Source organism: Sinocyclocheilus anshuiensis, unplaced genomic scaffold (assembly GCF_001515605.1).
Source record: "Sinocyclocheilus anshuiensis isolate Anshui unplaced genomic scaffold, SAMN03320099.WGS_v1.1 scaffold540, whole genome shotgun sequence".
In the NCBI taxonomy this organism is placed as follows: Eukaryota; Metazoa; Chordata; class Actinopteri; order Cypriniformes; family Cyprinidae; genus Sinocyclocheilus; species Sinocyclocheilus anshuiensis.
In genome coordinates this window covers 37,580-56,739 of record NW_015555733.1, presented here as the reverse complement: position 1 = coordinate 56,739, position 19,160 = coordinate 37,580, and the positions used below count along the sequence as shown (strand labels likewise).

The following is a 19,160-nucleotide window of genomic DNA, read 5'->3' as shown; positions in this document are numbered from 1 at the left end:
GTGAACTACGGCTATGTGTAGTAAATTCTGCTCCATCTGAAAGCACGTGATGATGATTTTCTGCTGATTACAGAACCAGCATTACTATCAAAATGCGCATGACAATCACATTCGATTAATCGTGCAGCCCTAATATAAAATAATAAAAAATTAATACAATACCTGTGATTTTTATTAATAAGTGAATAAATATATAAATACATTTGAAAACGAACAACGGTGAGTCTGTAGAAGGAATATTTGAACACCTGAATAAACCTCTGTGACGGCTCTTACCCAGCGGATTGTCCTTCAGCAGGATCTCCAGCGATTTCTTCTCCTCCACTCCTCTGAAACCCACTTTCTCATAATACGCCGAGCGGAAGTTTCTCTGAGGATCATCAGCCATCTGCAACAGAAAACACCATGATTTACCCATACTGCTGATGACACTTTACCATAGGGCTGTGCAATATATCGAAATTATCGAAATATCGCAATATGCATATCGCTACAGCCTGCAATACTTGAGGCCATGAACAAAAGACAAAAAGAGGAAACCAAAGATGCCTAGCAGTACACACATCACAGGAATTAAGTTAGCTGCTATTTGCAATAGTTTAATTTAACAGTAATAATAATTTAATAATTGAATACTTTTATTGTTCATTTATGAGACACTTTGTTAGTAGCTTGTACCTGTGATTGTTGATGAGTTAGTACACTGTAAGAAAAATATGTAGAAAAATGGAAAAGGTGCTAGTAACTTTCCAGGACATTATCCATTATCCGTTGTAACACTGTAGCCCGAACACACAAAATACAATGCGTAATTAAAAATGCAGGTAAAAAAAAAACCTGTGGAAAAATCAATACAGAAAATTCCTTCATATTAACAGTAGATTGTGCACTATTTTTTACAGACTTTTCTTAGAGTGTAGCACACTGACTACTAATACACTGCTTTAAAGTATAATTGTTCAGAATGTGTAGTTTTACTTGTTTACTAGCTAATAATAAAAATGTTTTATTGTAATCGTTCATAAATGTGTGTTTTCGATAATTCAATGTATTTAAAAATAGTTATTTTTTATTTTAATATTATATTATGCAGTTACATTGCTACGAACAAATCTGAATTAACACTGTATATAAAATATGTGTTTTTGCTGAGATTTGACACTATTTTGCGTCGTGATTACGTAGTGACGTCATCGCGCAATGACATCACAACGTCATTTAGCAACAAATCAACCTTCCTTTAGCAACTTCCCCTGAAAACTAGTTGGCAACACTGCACAGAACTGACTCGGCAACAGCTGAGTAAAACTGTTTCATCTGAGCATGTGGCACTTTAAGCATTATCGTATCGCATTATTTAATGAGTTATCGCATATCTCTTCAATATCGCACAGCCCTACTTTACCATATGACTGTATTAAATAACACCTCAATACTGTTAGATCAGATCAGTGTCACAGTTTATTTAAAAACAACAAAGGTATCAAGTTAGTTAACTGCACACTATTGATTGACATATTCATATACCATGGTATTTTCATGGTACCTTTCCTTCCTTCAGAGAATACGTTACCATGATATAATATTATTGTATTTCCGTTACAGTTATAATAAATAATAATACATTAGAATTGAACACTTCCCTAATAAGTTAGATTATTCTAAATCGTAACATTCTCACAAAATACAAGTTACAACAGTTTAAGTTTATGGAAGATATACCTGCTGTGTTCATCATAAACAATGTTTTGAATATTTAAAAAATGACCGTTTATTTACCTCAGAGCGCAGATCTCAGCGGGCCTCCGCGGTTTTCCTCAGCCGAGAGACTCTTCAAACTATTTATCAATCAAACAGCTGACTGCAATTCATATTCAATACATAAATGCGGAATTATTACCTTTAATTCTTAAATGAAAGACTGCAGATGTGTTCGTCTGTAAACGCGGCTGTCTGCAGTCCTGCAGTGACCCCGGAAGTGATTCACGTCCTCGTGTTGTTGTACTTCTGCGCGAGTCCAGCAGCAGGCGCACGCGTGGTTCAGCTCCCATAGACATAATAAAAGACAGCCTTTAAAGCTTATTTAGAATATATAAAGTCTTAAAAAAATCATCATAAAGCCCAAAGAACTGTTTCTCTGCTAAATGAATTTAAAATATGCTTGTGATGCCCTTTTATTTTATTTTATTTTTTTTATTATTTTTCATTTTATTAAAATTGTCTGAATTTGTACTTACAATGTGTAAAAGTAAATATGAGAAATGTGTGAAGAACTTGCTGTTGAATTTTGTAATTTTGAAAGTTCAATAATAAAAATAAATAAATAAAATACATAATAAATCTATGTCCGCTCCAACAAGATTGGACAAATACATTTGCTTTCTTAACCCGCATAATGCATTCAAAATCTGAATTAAATTAATGACTGCTCAAACATTTGTGAGACCTACATGTTATATGTAGCTACATAGTTATGCTATTTTTAAAATACATCTCTTCCGGGTAAACTAACCTAATTGACCAATGCATTCAGATCGCCCTTTTTAAAGTCACATGGTTATTTTTTGCTACGTGAATACAACCATAGCAGTACGTGATTGATGTTATATGACCTCACACGCATCCATACACAATAAAACAACTTATCCTTGAGTTTTCAATGATTTTGTTAGAAGTCTGCAGGCTAGGAAAATATTTTTAGATCTTCATATTAACTGGTTCTACTTTTTTGTTGTTGACATAATTAATAACTACATTATTTTTCAATGCAAAGTACAAACATCGTTGATGTCAGCTTATTTATAGAGCTCAGACAGTAATGTTAAATCTGAACGCCCTTTACTTTGATTCATTATTTGAAATGATCAAACTAGCCAATATTTCAATTAATATTGGCAACTGCAGCATTTCAAAAATGGTAAGTAACACCAGTTAAATAACTACTGAGTGGTTGTGAGAGGATCTTGAATAGGGTTAATTATCTGCTGTTTTGTAAACAGTCTTTTGTTAGCTTGGAGCTGGTTAGCAGAGGTCAGTCAGGGTGCTAGTAAACACTTTTTGTTATCATTTGTTGTCTTTAATAATAATAATAATATATGATGTTAGTACTCGTGAAATAGCTTCACATCTTCATAATACAGGATCCTTATTTCTGCTTTAATGTGCATTTAAATATTTGGTTGTAATCACTAATAAAACTGAATGGAATTACAAGTATTAATGTTCAAAGTTCAAAAGTAAATATTATTAGATTAGATTGTTTTAGGCATGAAATAACTCTGCTTTAACACCTAAATATAAAATTTTATACATAAAATCAAACAAATAATGATTCTTCATACGAGTCATACATTTAATGAGGTCGTTCTTTATTTGAGCAATAAAACCGTAAGAAAAATGTCAGACACAGTGTTAGAGATCAACTTCACAAAGTAATTCAGGCTAGTACAAAGGTAAAGTGAAGGCACTGAAACTTTCAGGAAAAACTACAGCAATTCAACAGTATTAGTGTAAAAACAAATCAGGAAAGTTACATCTTTACCTAAAATCTAGTGTTATAAACAACTTTCATCTGTTTAATACAATTCAAAAGCAGATAAACCCCCATAATGTGAATAAGCAGGCAAAATTAAAAGTGTATTTTTTTTTTGTATTAATACATTCGATATAGATTTAAGGAACACTAAACGCTACTGGTTGTTCATTAGTTTTCCAAACAAGGAGGTTAAAAAAATGCTGATTCGTTTAGAACACAATCCACATTTCCAATAATAAATGTTACTGATCTTCTCATATTGTTATCTTAAAATACTTTGATGGATAATTGTGTTATATAACATTGCACAGTACAAAATGATTGTTTAAGAGAGCGATCTGGAGCTGAAAGAGGTTCTGCTGTAGCTAAAGCTGCTGTATCTGGAAGACGAAGAGGGGGATAAGCTGTAGTCTACACTACCCCTACGGGATCCGCTTCGAGAGCCCGAGGCAGATCCTGGATTCGAGAGGTTGTAAGGGCTGCTGATGCCACGGGATGAAACCGTGGAGGCGGGAAGCATGCATACACCCGTGTTCTCCTCGGTCATGCAACCTTCCAGAGCCTCCTTGTAGGATATCCTCAGCTTGGACTTGGGGCAGGTGAGGGTCTTGGGGTGGTGGCGCGTATCCTGGAGCCTCTGAGCCGCTCTCATGTCCAGCCAGCCGAGCTGCAAAGCCTCCTCGAGCGAACGTCTGCATCCAAGCTCTGGGTCGAACAGCCCGCCGGTTAAATACTGGAATTCGAGGAAGCGCTGGCCAGCTTCGTACGGCAGCCATTTTTCCTTGACGGCCTCGGCGGCTGACATCTTACGCTTGGTTTTCACGTCTTCGAAACCAATATACGCTTTCTGGGCAGGTTTTATCCTGTTGGCCATTTCGTCATCAAGGACACCAAGTCGGGTTGCTTCTTGAATAGAAATACGGCGACCGTTTTCAGGGCTCACAATCCCTCCGGTGCAAGCCTGAGCCTCCAGGAGTCGTTGCGCTGTGATGGAATCAATGATTCCTCGCTTCAAAGCGTCACATATGCTGATCTTCTCCAGCTTCTCGGTGTCAAAAACTGCTCCAACTGGATTCTGTTCCTCAATCGTTTCCACTAATGGGGTCAGTTTGATTGACATGCTGGAAATATGCTTGGCGGTGTTTGTTGAGGATGGATCTTGAATGGTTTCTTGAGTGGAGATACTCTCGACTGTTTTAACAGTTTCAGTTTTAATTATCTGGCTTTTCATTGATGTCTGGGATGTGAAAGATGATGAGGCGACAGAGGAGCTGAGCGGTTTGCTGAGGGTCTTTGTCTTGTTGGTGATCATATCTGCAAGCTCTGTAAGGGTGAGATTTCCTGAGCGATACTTATCAAGGACATCTTGGTCAATCACTCCCTTAGCTAGCAGTTCTTTCAAGTCATACTGAATGCCTGTTTGCATGTCCATTATAGCTGTACTGGTCGAGCCATCTGGGGCAGTGATGACTGTTTCTTCCCACTCGCACTCTTGCTGAGACAATTCTAAAAAGGTTTCGTAGTCTATGAATTTCTTCTCGTAGGCTTCACGCACCGTCATCTCTTTATTACTTTCAGGATCAACAATCAATACTCGTCTCTTCCTTGAGGAGTTCTTCTGCTGCATCTTTTTCTTATCATAAAGGGGCAGAAGCACTAGTCCCGTCTTCTTATCTGGAATGCAACGGCTTTTTAGCTGCAGGTAGGTCAGATTGTCCTCTGTGTTTGGGTCGAAGAAACCTTTTGTGTCATCTCCTTCATCTTTCAAAATCTGGTTCATCTCTTCATCAAAGTAGCTCCTTTGGTACGCCACATCAACATCAATTCGGTGACTGTGTTTAGGGTCAATGATGCCACCACTTGCAATCTGAGCCTCCAGCAGGCGAATGCCATGACCTTTCTCTATGAGACCACGTTCGATGGCTTCGAAAAGGGAGATCATCTTGTTGGTGCCTGGGTCTTTGTACCCAGTTACCGCTCTCTCTGCAGACAGAAGCTTGTCTTTGAACTCCACACCCACCAGTCCTTTCTTACAGGCCTCCTCGACTGTGTAGTACTCATTGTGGATGGGATCAATAATGAAGCCTGAGGCTGCCTGGGCTTCCAGAAGCTCCAAGGTAGTGCCTGGTCGCAGAAGCCCTTCCTTCATGGCCTGGTAGATGGGCAAGGCGCAGTCGTTGGCCTCGTCATAAATCCCAGAAATGCAGGTTGACCCTCGGAGATAAGCCCGAAGCCTGTGTTCAATATCTTGGCTGGTAATCTTGCCCTCTCTCAGATGATATACATCCGAAGGTTGCAGCAATTTCGCATCCACCAGATCTGACACGCTAACTTCATGGCGCAGTCCCTGTACAGTCATGGGTTTCTCTGGAGCTGGAAGCAGAAGCAAGCTAGTACTGAGGTCAGCCTTGCATCGCTTCTTGAGGGTAACGTAGCTGGCACGTAGACCAGTGTCGGGATCGATATAGCAATCAGGTCTGGCATTTAGAGCTTGATAAAGATCCTCATCAACAAGATCACGGTCCATGGCAGTATCTTTGGAAAGATAGACACTAAGGATGGGATCAAGGATGCCTCCCGCCGCCTCTTGTGCCTGCAGGAGACGCAGAGCTGTTTCTCGGTTAACTATTCCTTTCTTCATGGCTTGGCTTACTGGCAAGAGTTTACCAGTTTTGGGATCCCTGAACCCAATGCAGGCGGACTCTGCAGTCAACAGCTGCTTCTTGTCTGCTTCATCCACAAGTCCATTCAGACAAGCCTCCTCAACAGTCATCCTCACATTTGCTCTGGGATCTATGATGTACCCTGTGGCAGCTTGAGCCTCCAGCAACATGTTTCCACTCTCGTCTGAAATCAATTTTTGTTTTTTAGCCTCGGTGAAGGTCATTTTGCCTTTAGGTCCTTCTGCCAGCCCCGCAATGGCTCCTGTGCCTTTAAGATTGAGCCTGATGTCGACAGATACGTCCTCGACAGTCTGCTGGCCATTCATCAACTGCTCAAGTGTCACCTTGTCAATCACACCACAGTCATGCAGCTGCTGCGCTGTGACCTTCTTGCGGACACCTTCGAAGACCAGCGAGGAGGCGTCCGTTAGGTCTGTCTGAGTGTATTTGGTAGCACCATCTGGTTTCCACTGCAGTCTCAGCAACTCATTCTGCTGCAAGTCTCGAAGCGACTGCATCTCTGCCCTCTCTCGTTCCAAGTTCTGCAAGAGCAGCCTGTAGCGTTCTTCGGACTCCTTCAGTTGCATCCTCAGCCTCTCCATCTCGGCCTTGACAGAATTAAATTGGCTCTCCTGGCCGGAGCGCTCTGAGTTGTGCTTTCGAATCTGCTCTTCATGAGTCGCGCATTTTGTCTTCCATTGGGTAAAATCCTTCTTGATCCTCTCATTGTCCTCCTGCAGCTGTGATTTTAGTCGCAGTTCCGATTCCAGTGAGAGTTTGATACGGGATAGCTCGTCTTCCAGCTTTTTCAAGCGCATCATATCCTGTTCCATTGCAGCCATTTTCTTGAGGAGGTCATCCCGCTCTTGCTGCAGGCTGTTGCACTGATATTGGGATGTTTGGATCACAGAGGAAGTCTGCAACAAAAAGACCAAAGAAAATATTAATGTTTTATCATTTAAGGTGATCATTCTGTATATGATTTTTCAGATAGGACAATGATTTGTTATTGTATGACAATGATTTATCATTCATTGACGATTACAAAAAATAACTGATTGGTTTTCAAGCTAATTACATGGCTATAGCCAACGCTGCTCCTGGAGGGACTTCCTTCCAGCAGATTTTAGTTCCATCCCCACTCCAACACACTTTCCTGTTATTTTCAAGTAATCCTGAACACCTTGATTAGCTGGATCGGTGTGTTTGATTAGGGTTGGAGCTAAACCTCAGCATAGTAGCCCACCAGGTGCAGGGTTTGCTATGCCTGTTCTAAAGTATCAAAATCACAGAGGATGCCACGAACAATAGAGGTTAGATTGATATGTCTTGAATGTGGTTGATCATGTATGCAATGGATGCTGTTGTGCAAAACAAGCACGCAGCATGGAAGCTTGCAAAGGACAAACTACAGAGGCGTGTAAGATGCAAATCTGCAGGGTGTGGTGTGGAAATAGGTCAAACATGCACATTAAGACATGCAAAAATATGGCAGATTTTTATGGGGACATATTTTGCATGTCAAGACAGTAACAATTTACAGCATGCAGCGTGAGAGAGAGATACATGCAGCTGGCTAAATCTACGCATTTTAACTTGAGAACTCTAGTTTCTAGTTATCCTAGTACCTCTCTGGCTTGTTTTTGTACATTTTCTATCTCCACTTGCAGTTTTTCTCTCTCTCGTGAGAGCTGTCGCATAAGCCTGTCATGCTCTGCACTGGCACGCTGGCTGGACTCAAGCTGTTTCTGCAAAACTGCAATTTGCTCAATCAGTTCGCGATCTCCACGCTTTTTGTTTTTGAGCAGTTCCTCATGTTCTAGACGCACAGAGCGCAACTCCTCCTCCAGGCGGAGGCGATCTTTAGTCAGAGTTTCGTTCAGCCTTTGCAGACGCTCAGTTTCAGCAGTGCTTATGTTTAATGCACAAGTTTTCTCCTCCAGTCTGCGATGAAGGGCCTCGTAGTGCTGGTTGGAGTCTTGGACGCGCCCCTGTTCCTGTGTCAGCTGTAGTTTCAAAGTGTTCATCTCTGCTTTCAAGGCAGCCAGGCTCTGAGAAGACACTTTGTGCTCCTTCAAGGCACGGTCTAGGGCCTCCTTCAGTTGCTTGCATTCTTCATCCACATGCTTGGCCTCAAAATTGGTCTCTTCCTGGCTCTTACGCAGCGTGGTGATTGTAGTGGTGTACTCCCGCATGGCCTGGCTACTCTTTTCAAGTTGCGCCTCCGTTCTTCTGCGCTTGCTGGCCTCCTCTTCCACCACTTGCCGCTGCTTCTCCAACTCACTTTCCAGTCGCTTCAGCTCCTCCTGGACCTCTTGAATGCGGGTTTGAAGGCGCGTAATAGTCTGTTCAGACCGGCCCTTCTCAAGAGCATGGGCCTCCAGCTCCACCCGGATGAGGCTCAACTCCTGGTGGGAAGAACGTAGTTGCACCAACTCCACATTACAGTTTTCGTTCTTAGTTTTGAGGTCGACCAATTCCCCCTCCAGTTGCCTGATCTCGGCCTCTAAAGATCTTTTCAAACGTCGCTCCTCCTCAAGACAGCGTGTGAGACGATTGATCTCACTACTCTTTTCTTGCAGTGCCCGACTGGAGCTCTCCTGTACCTCCCTCGTTTTGTTGTCTGCTTCACGTTTCTGGCTAGACAACAACTGGACTTGAGATTCCAGCTCATGCCTCTTTCGGCCTTCCTCTGTACTTACAGCACTAAGTCTCTGGACCTCCTCTTCCAGGTGCTTCCTCTGGGCTTCCTCCTGGCCGAGGGTGATACGAAGCCTTTGCAGCTTCTCCTTTAACTCCCTAGATTCTCCCTCTAATCTTTCAAACTCCAGACTCATGGAAGCAGCATCACTTTCCTTCTGCTGCGAAAGCTTCTGCATGCTGGTCTGAGTAACGAGGATTTGAGACTCGTAGGTTTGTTTCACCTCTCGTGTCTCTATGTTGTGCTCCTGCCTTACCTTTGCCAGCTCCGCCTGCGCCTCCTTGACACGCCGAGCCTCGTCTTCCAACTCCCTTCGCAGACGCTCCAGCTCTCGGGTCCTGTCAGACACTGTCTTTTCCAGCTCCATCTTTGCCCAGCTGGCCTGCTCCAGTTCCTTGAGTTTCTTGCGCATAGTTTCATCATGTTCTTCCTGCAAAAATGTGTAGCGCTCTACCACGACTTTCTTTTTCCTCTCCATTTCGTCCAACTGGAGTTTGAGGTGACGTACTTCATCCGTAAACTCTTGAAGGCGGTTGGTAGAAGAGTCCAGGCTATCTTGTGTGGCCATGCACTTCAAAGTCTCAGTCCTCTTCACCTCTTCCAGAGATAGCAGGTGTGTCTGCGATTCATTCAGCTCCTGCTGGTATTTCAGAAGAGCTTCCTGCAAAGAGGCATTCGTTGCATTGTGATCCTTAATAGCATCTCGCAGCTGCTGAAGTTCCTCCTCGAGAAGCTCAATCCTGGTATTCCGGATCTGCAGAAAACATTTTAAAATACATTATTTTGTGCTTCATAACTATATATTTAGCAGATAAGTCCCTTGAGAATAAAAACTAGCATCATGAAACCATACACTGACATTTGGCCAAAATGTCTGTTGACTTGTCTGAGTCCTAAAACCATTTAAAGACTTGGTCATTTTAAGGCTTTTGCATTTACTGAAGAAGGTTTAGGTAGGGCTGCATGATTTGGGCGGAAAATGTAATTGCGATTTTGTGATTTAAAATTCAGTTTTAAAATGCTCAGCTGCACAATATGGATGAAAACTTTGTGAAATATAGATTAATACGACCAATTCTGGGTAGATTACTTACCAATTTCAATCTGTTACTGATTCCAAATTACATGACAAAAACTGTAATTACTAATGTAATCTATTACATTACACATTTTAAGTAATATAATACTTTTTTGTCAGACTACTTTTTGATTACTTTTAGATTACTTATGACTTAACTCGTTTATCAATTTTTAAATAGGATAATATTGTACCATATAAATATAAAAATGCATAGAAAATACATAAAATATATAAAAGAAAGCATTTCCCATTCATTGTTATTAACAACATGAAGTGCATTAAACATTATATTAAGTCAAAGTTTCTTAAAGTGGGGTTCATAAAGGAACTGCAGGGGGTTTTTAAGTTTAATGAAAAGCTAATAATTAATTAAATCATAAAATATAAAATTAAAATAAACAACAAAATCAAAATGAAACACTTAGTAAAAACGATTATGTATTTAATTTGTTATAATATGTAATCAAAAAAGTAACTATAGTCTGATTACAAGTATTTTAAAATCTAATGTAATCTAATTACAAGTACTTAATTTTTGTAAACTGATTACCAGATTACATGTAATCAGCTACTGCCCAGCACTGAATATGATTATAACAAAATAAATATTAATAATAATATTAAACAAAATAAGATATTCATATTTTAATATTTCACTGTAAAAAAAAAAAATTCTTGATTTCATCACTCGGCCAAAACCGAAGTGTCTTTATATACCTTCAGTTCTTCCATGTTCTTCTGGGAAGCCATTAGAAGTTTGTAGTAATCGCTTGAACGGGTGAGCAGTTCTAAGTAGTGTGCATTTAGAGAAGAGACCTGCCGGACAAAGACAAGTGTGAAAACAATTAATGTTATAATAAAACAACACTGCAGTAACAGCAATGCTTGTGTGTTGACTGGGAAAGTGTGTGTTTGTAGGTGTACCTCTTCTGAAATGTAGGACGATGGTGACTGCAGCACAGTCCTCTTGATGGGGATGTTAAGCAAAGTTTCCAGTCCAGCACTGTAAACTGCCAACTCAAGCTCATAGTTCTACAGAGACACAGTTCAGATTATCTGAAATTAGATATTAGTAAGTCTGCAAACTACAGCAGTAGCCTAAAACAATGACTACATGTGTGTTTGTATAGCATGTGTGTTTTCACATGGCTTCAAAGCAGCTTTACAGAAAGTCGTGATGCGATTATAAAGCATAAAAATATTATAAATATTAAATTGTCTTTTAAATTGTTTTTTATTTCTCTTATAATCGCAGTTCAGATCACAGCTGGGCGATAATGTACTGTAGTTTACATTTTACAGTGATGTTTTGTAATATTTATCTTAACACTTTACAATAATGCATTAACTAATATCGCCAAACAATGAGCAATATATTTGTTACAGTATTTAAAAAAATCTAGGTTAATGTTAGTGTTATTTTAGAAACCCTGAGATACTATTATATTTTTTTGTTAATATCTGAATCAGTTTTTGTTTACATTTTACATTTTTATTTTAATTTTAGTTCAAGTTTTAGTAATTTTGTTGTGTTTTTTTGTCATTTTTATTAGCTTTTATATATGTCCATATAGTTTTTATTCATTTTTATTTCAGTTTTAGTTATTTTAGTACATCAAGTTTAACAACTAAAATGAAAAATGTTGCAACCATCTGAATTTTTTTTTTTTAAATAAATAAATATATATATAAAATTTTATTTCAGGTAACAATTTTTTTGGTTAATTATTTAAATTTTATTGTCAGTTTTAGTTAACTATAATAACCCTGGTTAACATTAGTTAATAAAAACACAATTTCTCATTGTTAGGTCAATTGAATAATAATAATATTAAAAGACACCTTTTGATTTTAATAATGTATTATGTAGTAAATGTTAAAGTTAACATTAACTAAAATTAATAAATGTTTTACAAGTATTTTTCATTGTTTGTTTATGTTATCTAACATAAACAAATTAAACCTTATTGTAAAGTGTTAATTAGGCATGGCCTAGGTTACATAAGCTGAAAAGTCGTTTCAGAGACAGAAACGACTCAAATTATGATTGTTTGGTGTTTTAATTACTATATACGTCATCATTGGTTGGGACTTACACTAAATCTCCTAACAGCACATTAAAGGAAACTGTAGGTTGAATACCTTGATGGCATTTATGCAGGTTTCGCCGTCTTTCTGCACCGTCTCCAACAGCTCTCTCTTCACCTTTATATCAGAGTTTAACGCCTGCACACATTAGAAAACAGCATTACAAAAGTCTACTTAAACTTCAGTTAAATAACAAATGGCTGTGTGGATTCCTTTAGGCGACCCTGCTCAAATACATGTTTTCCAGGCTCACTTTCTGTTGGTTGAGGAGTTGTGTGTAAACTGTGATGTCGTCGGTCTTGACGGCCTGCTGAGAATCGATCTGTCGCTGGGTTTCGTCGATCCAGCCGCTGAGACGAGAACTGGACTGCAGGTATCGCTGCAGATGCGGCAGGTAAGCGTCCAGATCCTCCAGCCTGAGAAAACACCCTCGTTAGTCAGTTCATTCAGGCCTACAGCCGGAAAGCCAGCCGTTCTGTTGGGGAAGGAGCGTCTGACCTGTTGTTGATCTGTATCTGGATGCGTTTCCAGCGGTCTGACAGCTGGTTGACGTGCTCAGCGTACTGGGAGAGGTTGATGATGCACCTGTAACGGCCCTGATCCGTCTGTTCATTATACTGTTGGATCTTATTCAAATCGACCAGCAGTGAATTCAGCAAATCCTGCTTCTGCTCCAAATCACTGCGCATACTCTGGGTTTGGAGAAAAAGTACAGGTTAAGTCGTATTGTAGAGTTAACTGCACTTAAAGACTCGTTCGGGTTTTCTTCATTTTTCCTTTTAAAAAATGAAAATTTTATAATCTTAATTAGGGTTGGGAACCGAGACCCTCCGTTTTTTTAAAAGTTCCAGAACCGTGAGCAATTTCCAAGTTTCGGTTCCGAAAACGGTTCTGGTGCGACGGCGTGACGAAGCGCTGCGTTTCCCGTAAAGGGTGTCACAAACCAAATAACAGAAACGCCGCCCTGCCTCTTTAATTACTGAGCACATCGTTTCCCATGACGCGCTCTTCACAGACGCGCCGCGTCTTTAACTGCCAAACACATCGTTTTCCACGACTGCACGCGCACTTGTGTCTTTGATAACTGTGCATGATGGAAAATATTTATTTTCATGCATTTTAAATGTTTAAACATGTGGAAGCCACTCATTGCATCACACCATCTCCTGACTGCATTATTATTTGTAAAATAGGGGCTTTAATGGAGTGTGTGTATACATGGTTATAACAGTTAATATTTCATTCATTTAGGGAAATGAACAAGTGTCTTAGCCCTCAAGGGACTATTTGAACAAGGGACTTATTCCTGCTTGAAAAGCAAAATGTTATTGATAGTGTACAAAACATCAACTTTGAAGCACATGTGATTGATGGACTAGCATTACTCAACATTACTTACTAGCTTACAGCAACACTATATTCAATGAAAGTAAATAGTGAAAAAATAATAATAGTTCATTTAAATGGAACCGGAATCGGAACCGGAAAATTTCTTACGATACCCAACCCTAATCTTAATTCATTTAAAAATCATGAAATAATAAATCATTTAAATATTTTTATTTTAAACATATTTTAAATATTTTTAGTATTTTTTTGCCTTGTTTTTCAGAAATATCTAAACATAATTACCTGAAGCACTTGATGGTATTTCTGCACCTCGTCCGGGTCTAGCGAAGCCGTCTCTTTCTCTGTCAGCCGAGCTTCATAAACCTTCACCACATCTTCAGCTTTCAGCAGATCTTTCAGCAGAGACTTCAGTGAATTCAACCTGAAACACAGAGAACGGCTGTGAATTTTAATATTTAATAGGTGTATTTCACAGCAGCTGATATTTTATCTGATGCATCCAATACAATTACATTCATAATGTTCATAACAGTTCATAAGAGTTGTTTTAAATTTTAATAATAATAATAATAATATAAAAATATATTCCAACAGAAAACAATAGAACATTTTAAATTGTAATTTCATTATAATATATATGAAAATATATTCAAAAAGAAAACAGATTGTAGTAATTATATTTGTAATTGTAATAATTATAACATACTAATAATACATTATATAATTATAATATATAAAATATATTCAAATAGAAGTCATTTTAAATTGTAATTATAATATTATAAAATATAAATCTAATAATAATAATAAATAAAAAACTAAGTTATTTAAAATTATAATATATAATTATATACTGTATTAGCTAAAGTAGTTAATTTGAAATTGTAATTATATTATAATAAATAAATAAAATAGAAAACAGTTATTTGAAATTGTAATTATAATATATAGTTATAATTAGGGTTGCAAAAAGGTGGAAAATTTCCTGTAAATTTCTGAAATATTCCAGAAATGTTGGAAACTTTCCAGGATTTTTTGGAATATTCAAGGGATTTTGGGAAAGCTTCCGGAAATTTACCGGAAATTTTCCACACCTTTGCAACCCTAGTTATAATTATACTAAAAATTGATTTCAAATATAAACGTTTTTTTAAATTGCAATTATATAATAAATATAAATACATGCAAATAGAAAACTTATTTGAAATTGTAATTATAATTATGTTATAATATTTCACAATATTACTGTTCTTACTGTATTTCTGGTCAAATAAATGCAACCTTGGCACACATAAGAGACTTCTGCATTAAGAATATTACCGACCCCAAACTTTTGAACAGTATTGTATCATTACAATGAAATCCAGCTTTTATATTTGTGTATTGAGTACCTCTGCAGGTGTGCAGTAGTGTAGTTCTCCAGGTGAACTAGTCTCTGGTTAATGAGGTCCAGCTGTGCGCGCAGGTATCTAGCTTTATCGCTGTCCGTGGCGTCTTTGAGTTCGGTCTGAACGCTGTCCCTCAGGCTCTGAAACTTCAGCGTCTGCAAGTCCTTCTGAAAGACCTGCACACAAGTGCTCGGTGTTAAACCCTAACTCTCGGAGATCAGTGTTTCTGAGCCGCTGTTCTGTCGATTTGTGCTACCCTGTGAGATTTTGCTACCTCCCATTAAAACAGTAGGTAGTACAGTTCGACAACGAAAAATGCTACCTGTCAAATTATGGTTTATTAATGTCTACCCCAACCCTAAACTTGTAACCCCTTACAGTAATGCAAATACAGTAATTATGTGTTATCATCTTGCACTGTTCCCCAACCAGCTGCTTGACTTACAATGTTTCTCTTTGCACATTTACAGTATTTATGTGAAGCATTTGTATTTTTTAGTTTATGTATTGGTAACTATATTTCTGTCATGACAACTCTCGGAGGGTTTGGCATGATAATGTACATGACAATGTTAATGTATTTGGTCTTGGCGGAATAGATCCGCTACGCTGCTGCTGCGGCAGAGCAAGTACCGAGACTTGCTACTTCCAATACACCCACAACATGCTGCTGCTGTGAGCATGTAAGAAATACTGCTGCTGCAAATATAACATACATGAAATAACCCCCATATAGCATACATGAATCACCTCGTAGCAGATCTATACAGGTGGAGCTGGGGAAGGTGGAGGGTTTCTGAAGCAAGCTGCAACTGCTACTGCAAGCACGAATCATATATTTGAATGTTGAGCAGCGAGCTCATTGGCTACCGATACAGGAGAGAACCAATCAACTGTGCCATGTGATAATGATGTCATTAGGTCAGATTGAGTTAGACCTATCGGACTGCGCCATCTAGAGTTTCATGGCAGAACTCTGTATATAGTATATTTAGAGTCAAAATCTGTCCGTAGGTTAGTTGTGTATAGGTTTATACTGTTTTACTTCATTGTTGTATGTCTGTATTTATGTAACACCGTGGTCCTGTGAGGCACGACATTTCGTTCCACTGTATGTCCCCACATGTAGCGGAATGACAATAAAGCTCAACTTGAACTTGAACTTATTCATAGTTGTGGCTGAAAGGATACAGCTACGGCAGGAAACCAACAATAAATACATTTTTCTACCTATTAGATTGTGTTTTAATAATGTCTACACCTACCCCTTACAGTAATGCAAATACAGTAATTATCGTTGTTCAGCGTGAGAAAAATGACGCAATATTGATGTGCGCATGCGCAGTAAACCCTGGTAGGAGAATCTGACGGGTAGGATGAAATGTCAGGACAGCAGACTCTTGCGTTGGTCACCTGTGTGCTGGCGATGTGGCGTCCGCACTCCTCCGGCGCGTCCTCTCCTAACGCGATGTACAGGAACGTGACGAGAGACGACTCTGCGCCGTCCAGCTTCAGTCGCAGCGCGTTGAGCTCGTTCAGCAGTTTGACGCTCACGGCCGCCGAGTATTCGGATCCCTCTCCTCGAGCGGCTACGATAAACACAACACATTCAGGATGTTACGCAGCGGATCTTCATAGTTTCTCACTTGTTTGCCATTACAAATATTTAAAGCTGCAGTCTGTAACTTTTTTGTGTTCAAAGTTTACTAAATGTATATAAGCGAGTACACCATGAATCCATTTTCCAAACCGTGTTTTTGGCTTGTCCTGAGTCACTACGGTACACCTATAATAAGTGTTTATATTCTGACTATTTAGACTGGTTCGGGTAGGTACCGCTGAGGACTAGCCCAGCACCTGCGTGATTTGCCATAGACAAAAACAGAGAGAAGTAGCTCCGGCTACAATGTTCTTCCGCAAGACGCACGCAGTTCTGTTTATTAACCGCTAGAGCGCCAAAAGTTACGGACTGCAGCTTTAAATATTCTACATAGTGTGGCATTAACTGCACTTAAAGGGACAGTTCACCCAAAAAACAAAATTCAGTTCATGGTCCCCATTAACTTCCATAAAATTTGTCTGTCCGTCTGTCCATCCATCCATCCATCTATCTATCTATCTATCCATCCATCCATCCATCCATCCATCCATCCTTCCATCCATCCATCCATCCATCCGTCCGTCCTTCTATCTGTCTGTCTGTCTGTCTTTCTATCTATCTGTCTGTCTGTCTATCCATTTATCCATCTATCTATCCATCCATCCGTCCCTCCTTCCGTCCATCCATCCATCCATCCATCCATCCATCCATCTATCTATCTATCTATATGTCTGTATATCCATCCATCTATCTATTTTATTCATTTTAATAAAAAATATTTTATTATTTTCAGGATTTTCCAGAAATATATAAATATAAATGTACTTGAGAATTGCAAAAAAATTAAAAATAAAAAAAAATGCACAAGATATTAATATTTGCTTTAAGGGAAAAAAATCTGGATTTTTTTCTTTATAGCATAAACCTCACTAAATGTTTCTACATTTATACTTTAACCAACAACAACAAAAAAAAAACCTAATTCAAGATATATTTTGTGAAAACAAGTCTTAATATCTTACTTGCACAGTTTTGCTTATCAGTAATTTGTCTTGTTTTAAGGAAATTATAAGATAAGATAATAAAAATCATAATTATTCCAAACTTGAATTAGTAATGTAAGTATAAATAAATCCATATTTTAAAAATCTATATATTTTTGCAATATTTATGCTTAAAACAACAACAAAAAAACTTGTTTATTAAAAAAATTATATTAATATCTTAATATCTTAATGTCTTGAGACCCCTAAATTCTCAATTTTGAAACTCTTTTCAGAAAACAAGACTTAGTAAGTCATTTTCCTTCTCAAGTAGATGCATCTTGATTTAAGATGTTTAATATTAGTACTGGGAAACGAGACAGAAATAGTGCAGACTGACCGTACGCAGGCAGATCCACCACCAGTTTGCTGTAGCGCTGCTGGGCTCCTGTATACTGGCTCTCGATGTGTTTGTGGTCTTCGGCCCCGAACAGCTCTGAACCCTGCGAGTGTTTCTTGAACTCCTGGAAGTGCATCTCCAGACTTCGGATGATGCTGCTGTACTCCTCCGGACCCATTTTGGAAAGCTGCGTATAAACAAAGACAAAACGCATTTTTTTTTTTTGCCGTTTTGATCATTTTGTTGGTTAGTTGCTTTGATAATGCACATTTGTGACCCTGGAGCACAAAACCAGTCATAAGGGTCAATTTTTCAAAATTGTTATTTAAAAAAAATCATCTGAAAGCTGAATAAATAAGCTTTTATTAATATTTTAATAAATAAGCATTGATGTATGGTTTGTTAGGATAGGACAATATTTTGCTGAGATACAACTATTTGAAAATCTGGAATCTGAGGGAGCAATATATTGATTGCTACAAATATACCCCAGCGACTTAAGACTGCTTTTGTGCTCCAGGGTCACATTTTGTATGTAACAAAAGTGACAGTAAAGACATTTATAATGTGACAATGCTGTTCTTTTGAACTTTCTATTCATCTGTGAATCCTGAAAAATAAAATGCATCACAGTTTCCACAAAATATTGTGCGGCACAACTGTTTTCAACATTGATAATAATCAGAAATGTTTCTTGAGCAGCAAATCAGCATATTAGAATGATTTCTGAAGATCATGTGACACTGAAGACTGGCGTAATGATGCTGGAAATACAGCTTTGATCACAGAAATAAATGACAGTTTAACAGGTATTCACATAGAAAACAGCTGTTTTAAATTATAATAATATTTCAAAATGTTTACACTACCATGTTGATGGTGAGTGAATTGATGCGGTTGATGTCCAGCAGACAGTACTGCCATGAGATCATACTCTTGACGTTGATGTACAGCTGATTCCAGACGGTTAGAATGGCCTCATAATACTGAGAGTTCCTGCCGTCAGACAAACACAGATAAACAGTAAAAAAAGCAACTAAATAATGTCTTTGTGCAACATGTTCAAAAATACACTACCAGTCAAAAGTTTTTGAACAGTGAGATTTTGTGTTTTCTATGTGAATATCTGTTAAGCTGTAATGTATTTCTGTGATGTATTTCAGAAATGTTTCTTGAGCAGCAAATCAGCATATTATACTGATTTCTGAAGATCGTGTGACACTGAAGACTGGAGTAATGATGCTGAAAATTCAGCTTTGAACTCAGGAATAAATTACAGTTTAACACATATTCACATAGAAACAGTTATTTTAAATAGTAAAAATATTTCACAATTTTACTGCTTTTGCTGTATTTTGGATCAAATAAATG

At 38.2% G+C, this 19,160-nt stretch overlaps 2 protein-coding genes across 3 annotated transcripts in view; both read right to left on the bottom strand.

Annotated features, from left to right (window-relative positions):
* tbc1d7 (TBC1 domain family, member 7) overlaps window positions 1-2,039 on the bottom strand; it is a 12,470-nt gene extending 10,431 nt beyond the window's left edge. Inside the window, exons 1-3 of one of the 2 annotated variants that reach the window (XM_016466326.1) lie at window positions 1,901-2,039; window positions 1,780-1,831; window positions 277-388 (exon numbers count right to left, since the gene is read on the bottom strand). In XM_016466326.1, coding sequence (XP_016321812.1) covers window positions 277-388 — 112 coding nt within the window. In that variant the 5' untranslated portion in view covers window positions 1,780-1,831; window positions 1,901-2,039. Of the gene's footprint in view, window positions 1-276; window positions 389-1,779 lie in introns of both variants that reach the window. The other variant, XM_016466327.1, reaches the window with a different exon arrangement.
* A 1,322-nt stretch (window positions 2,040-3,361) lies between these two features.
* LOC107672942 (desmoplakin-like) overlaps window positions 3,362-19,160 on the bottom strand; it is a 32,603-nt gene continuing 16,804 nt past the window's right edge. The window contains exons 9-20 of the mRNA XM_016466322.1: window positions 18,659-18,836; window positions 17,790-17,976; window positions 16,220-16,395; window positions 14,810-14,982; window positions 13,701-13,839; window positions 12,567-12,760; window positions 12,322-12,484; window positions 12,123-12,206; window positions 10,905-11,012; window positions 10,698-10,796; window positions 7,827-9,653; window positions 3,362-7,115 (exon numbers count right to left, since the gene is read on the bottom strand). Of these exons, the coding sequence (XP_016321808.1) occupies window positions 3,861-7,115; window positions 7,827-9,653; window positions 10,698-10,796; window positions 10,905-11,012; window positions 12,123-12,206; window positions 12,322-12,484; window positions 12,567-12,760; window positions 13,701-13,839; window positions 14,810-14,982; window positions 16,220-16,395; window positions 17,790-17,976; window positions 18,659-18,836 (6,583 nt within the window). The 3' untranslated portion in view covers window positions 3,362-3,860. The remainder of the gene's footprint in view (window positions 7,116-7,826; window positions 9,654-10,697; window positions 10,797-10,904; window positions 11,013-12,122; window positions 12,207-12,321; window positions 12,485-12,566; window positions 12,761-13,700; window positions 13,840-14,809; window positions 14,983-16,219; window positions 16,396-17,789; window positions 17,977-18,658; window positions 18,837-19,160) is intronic.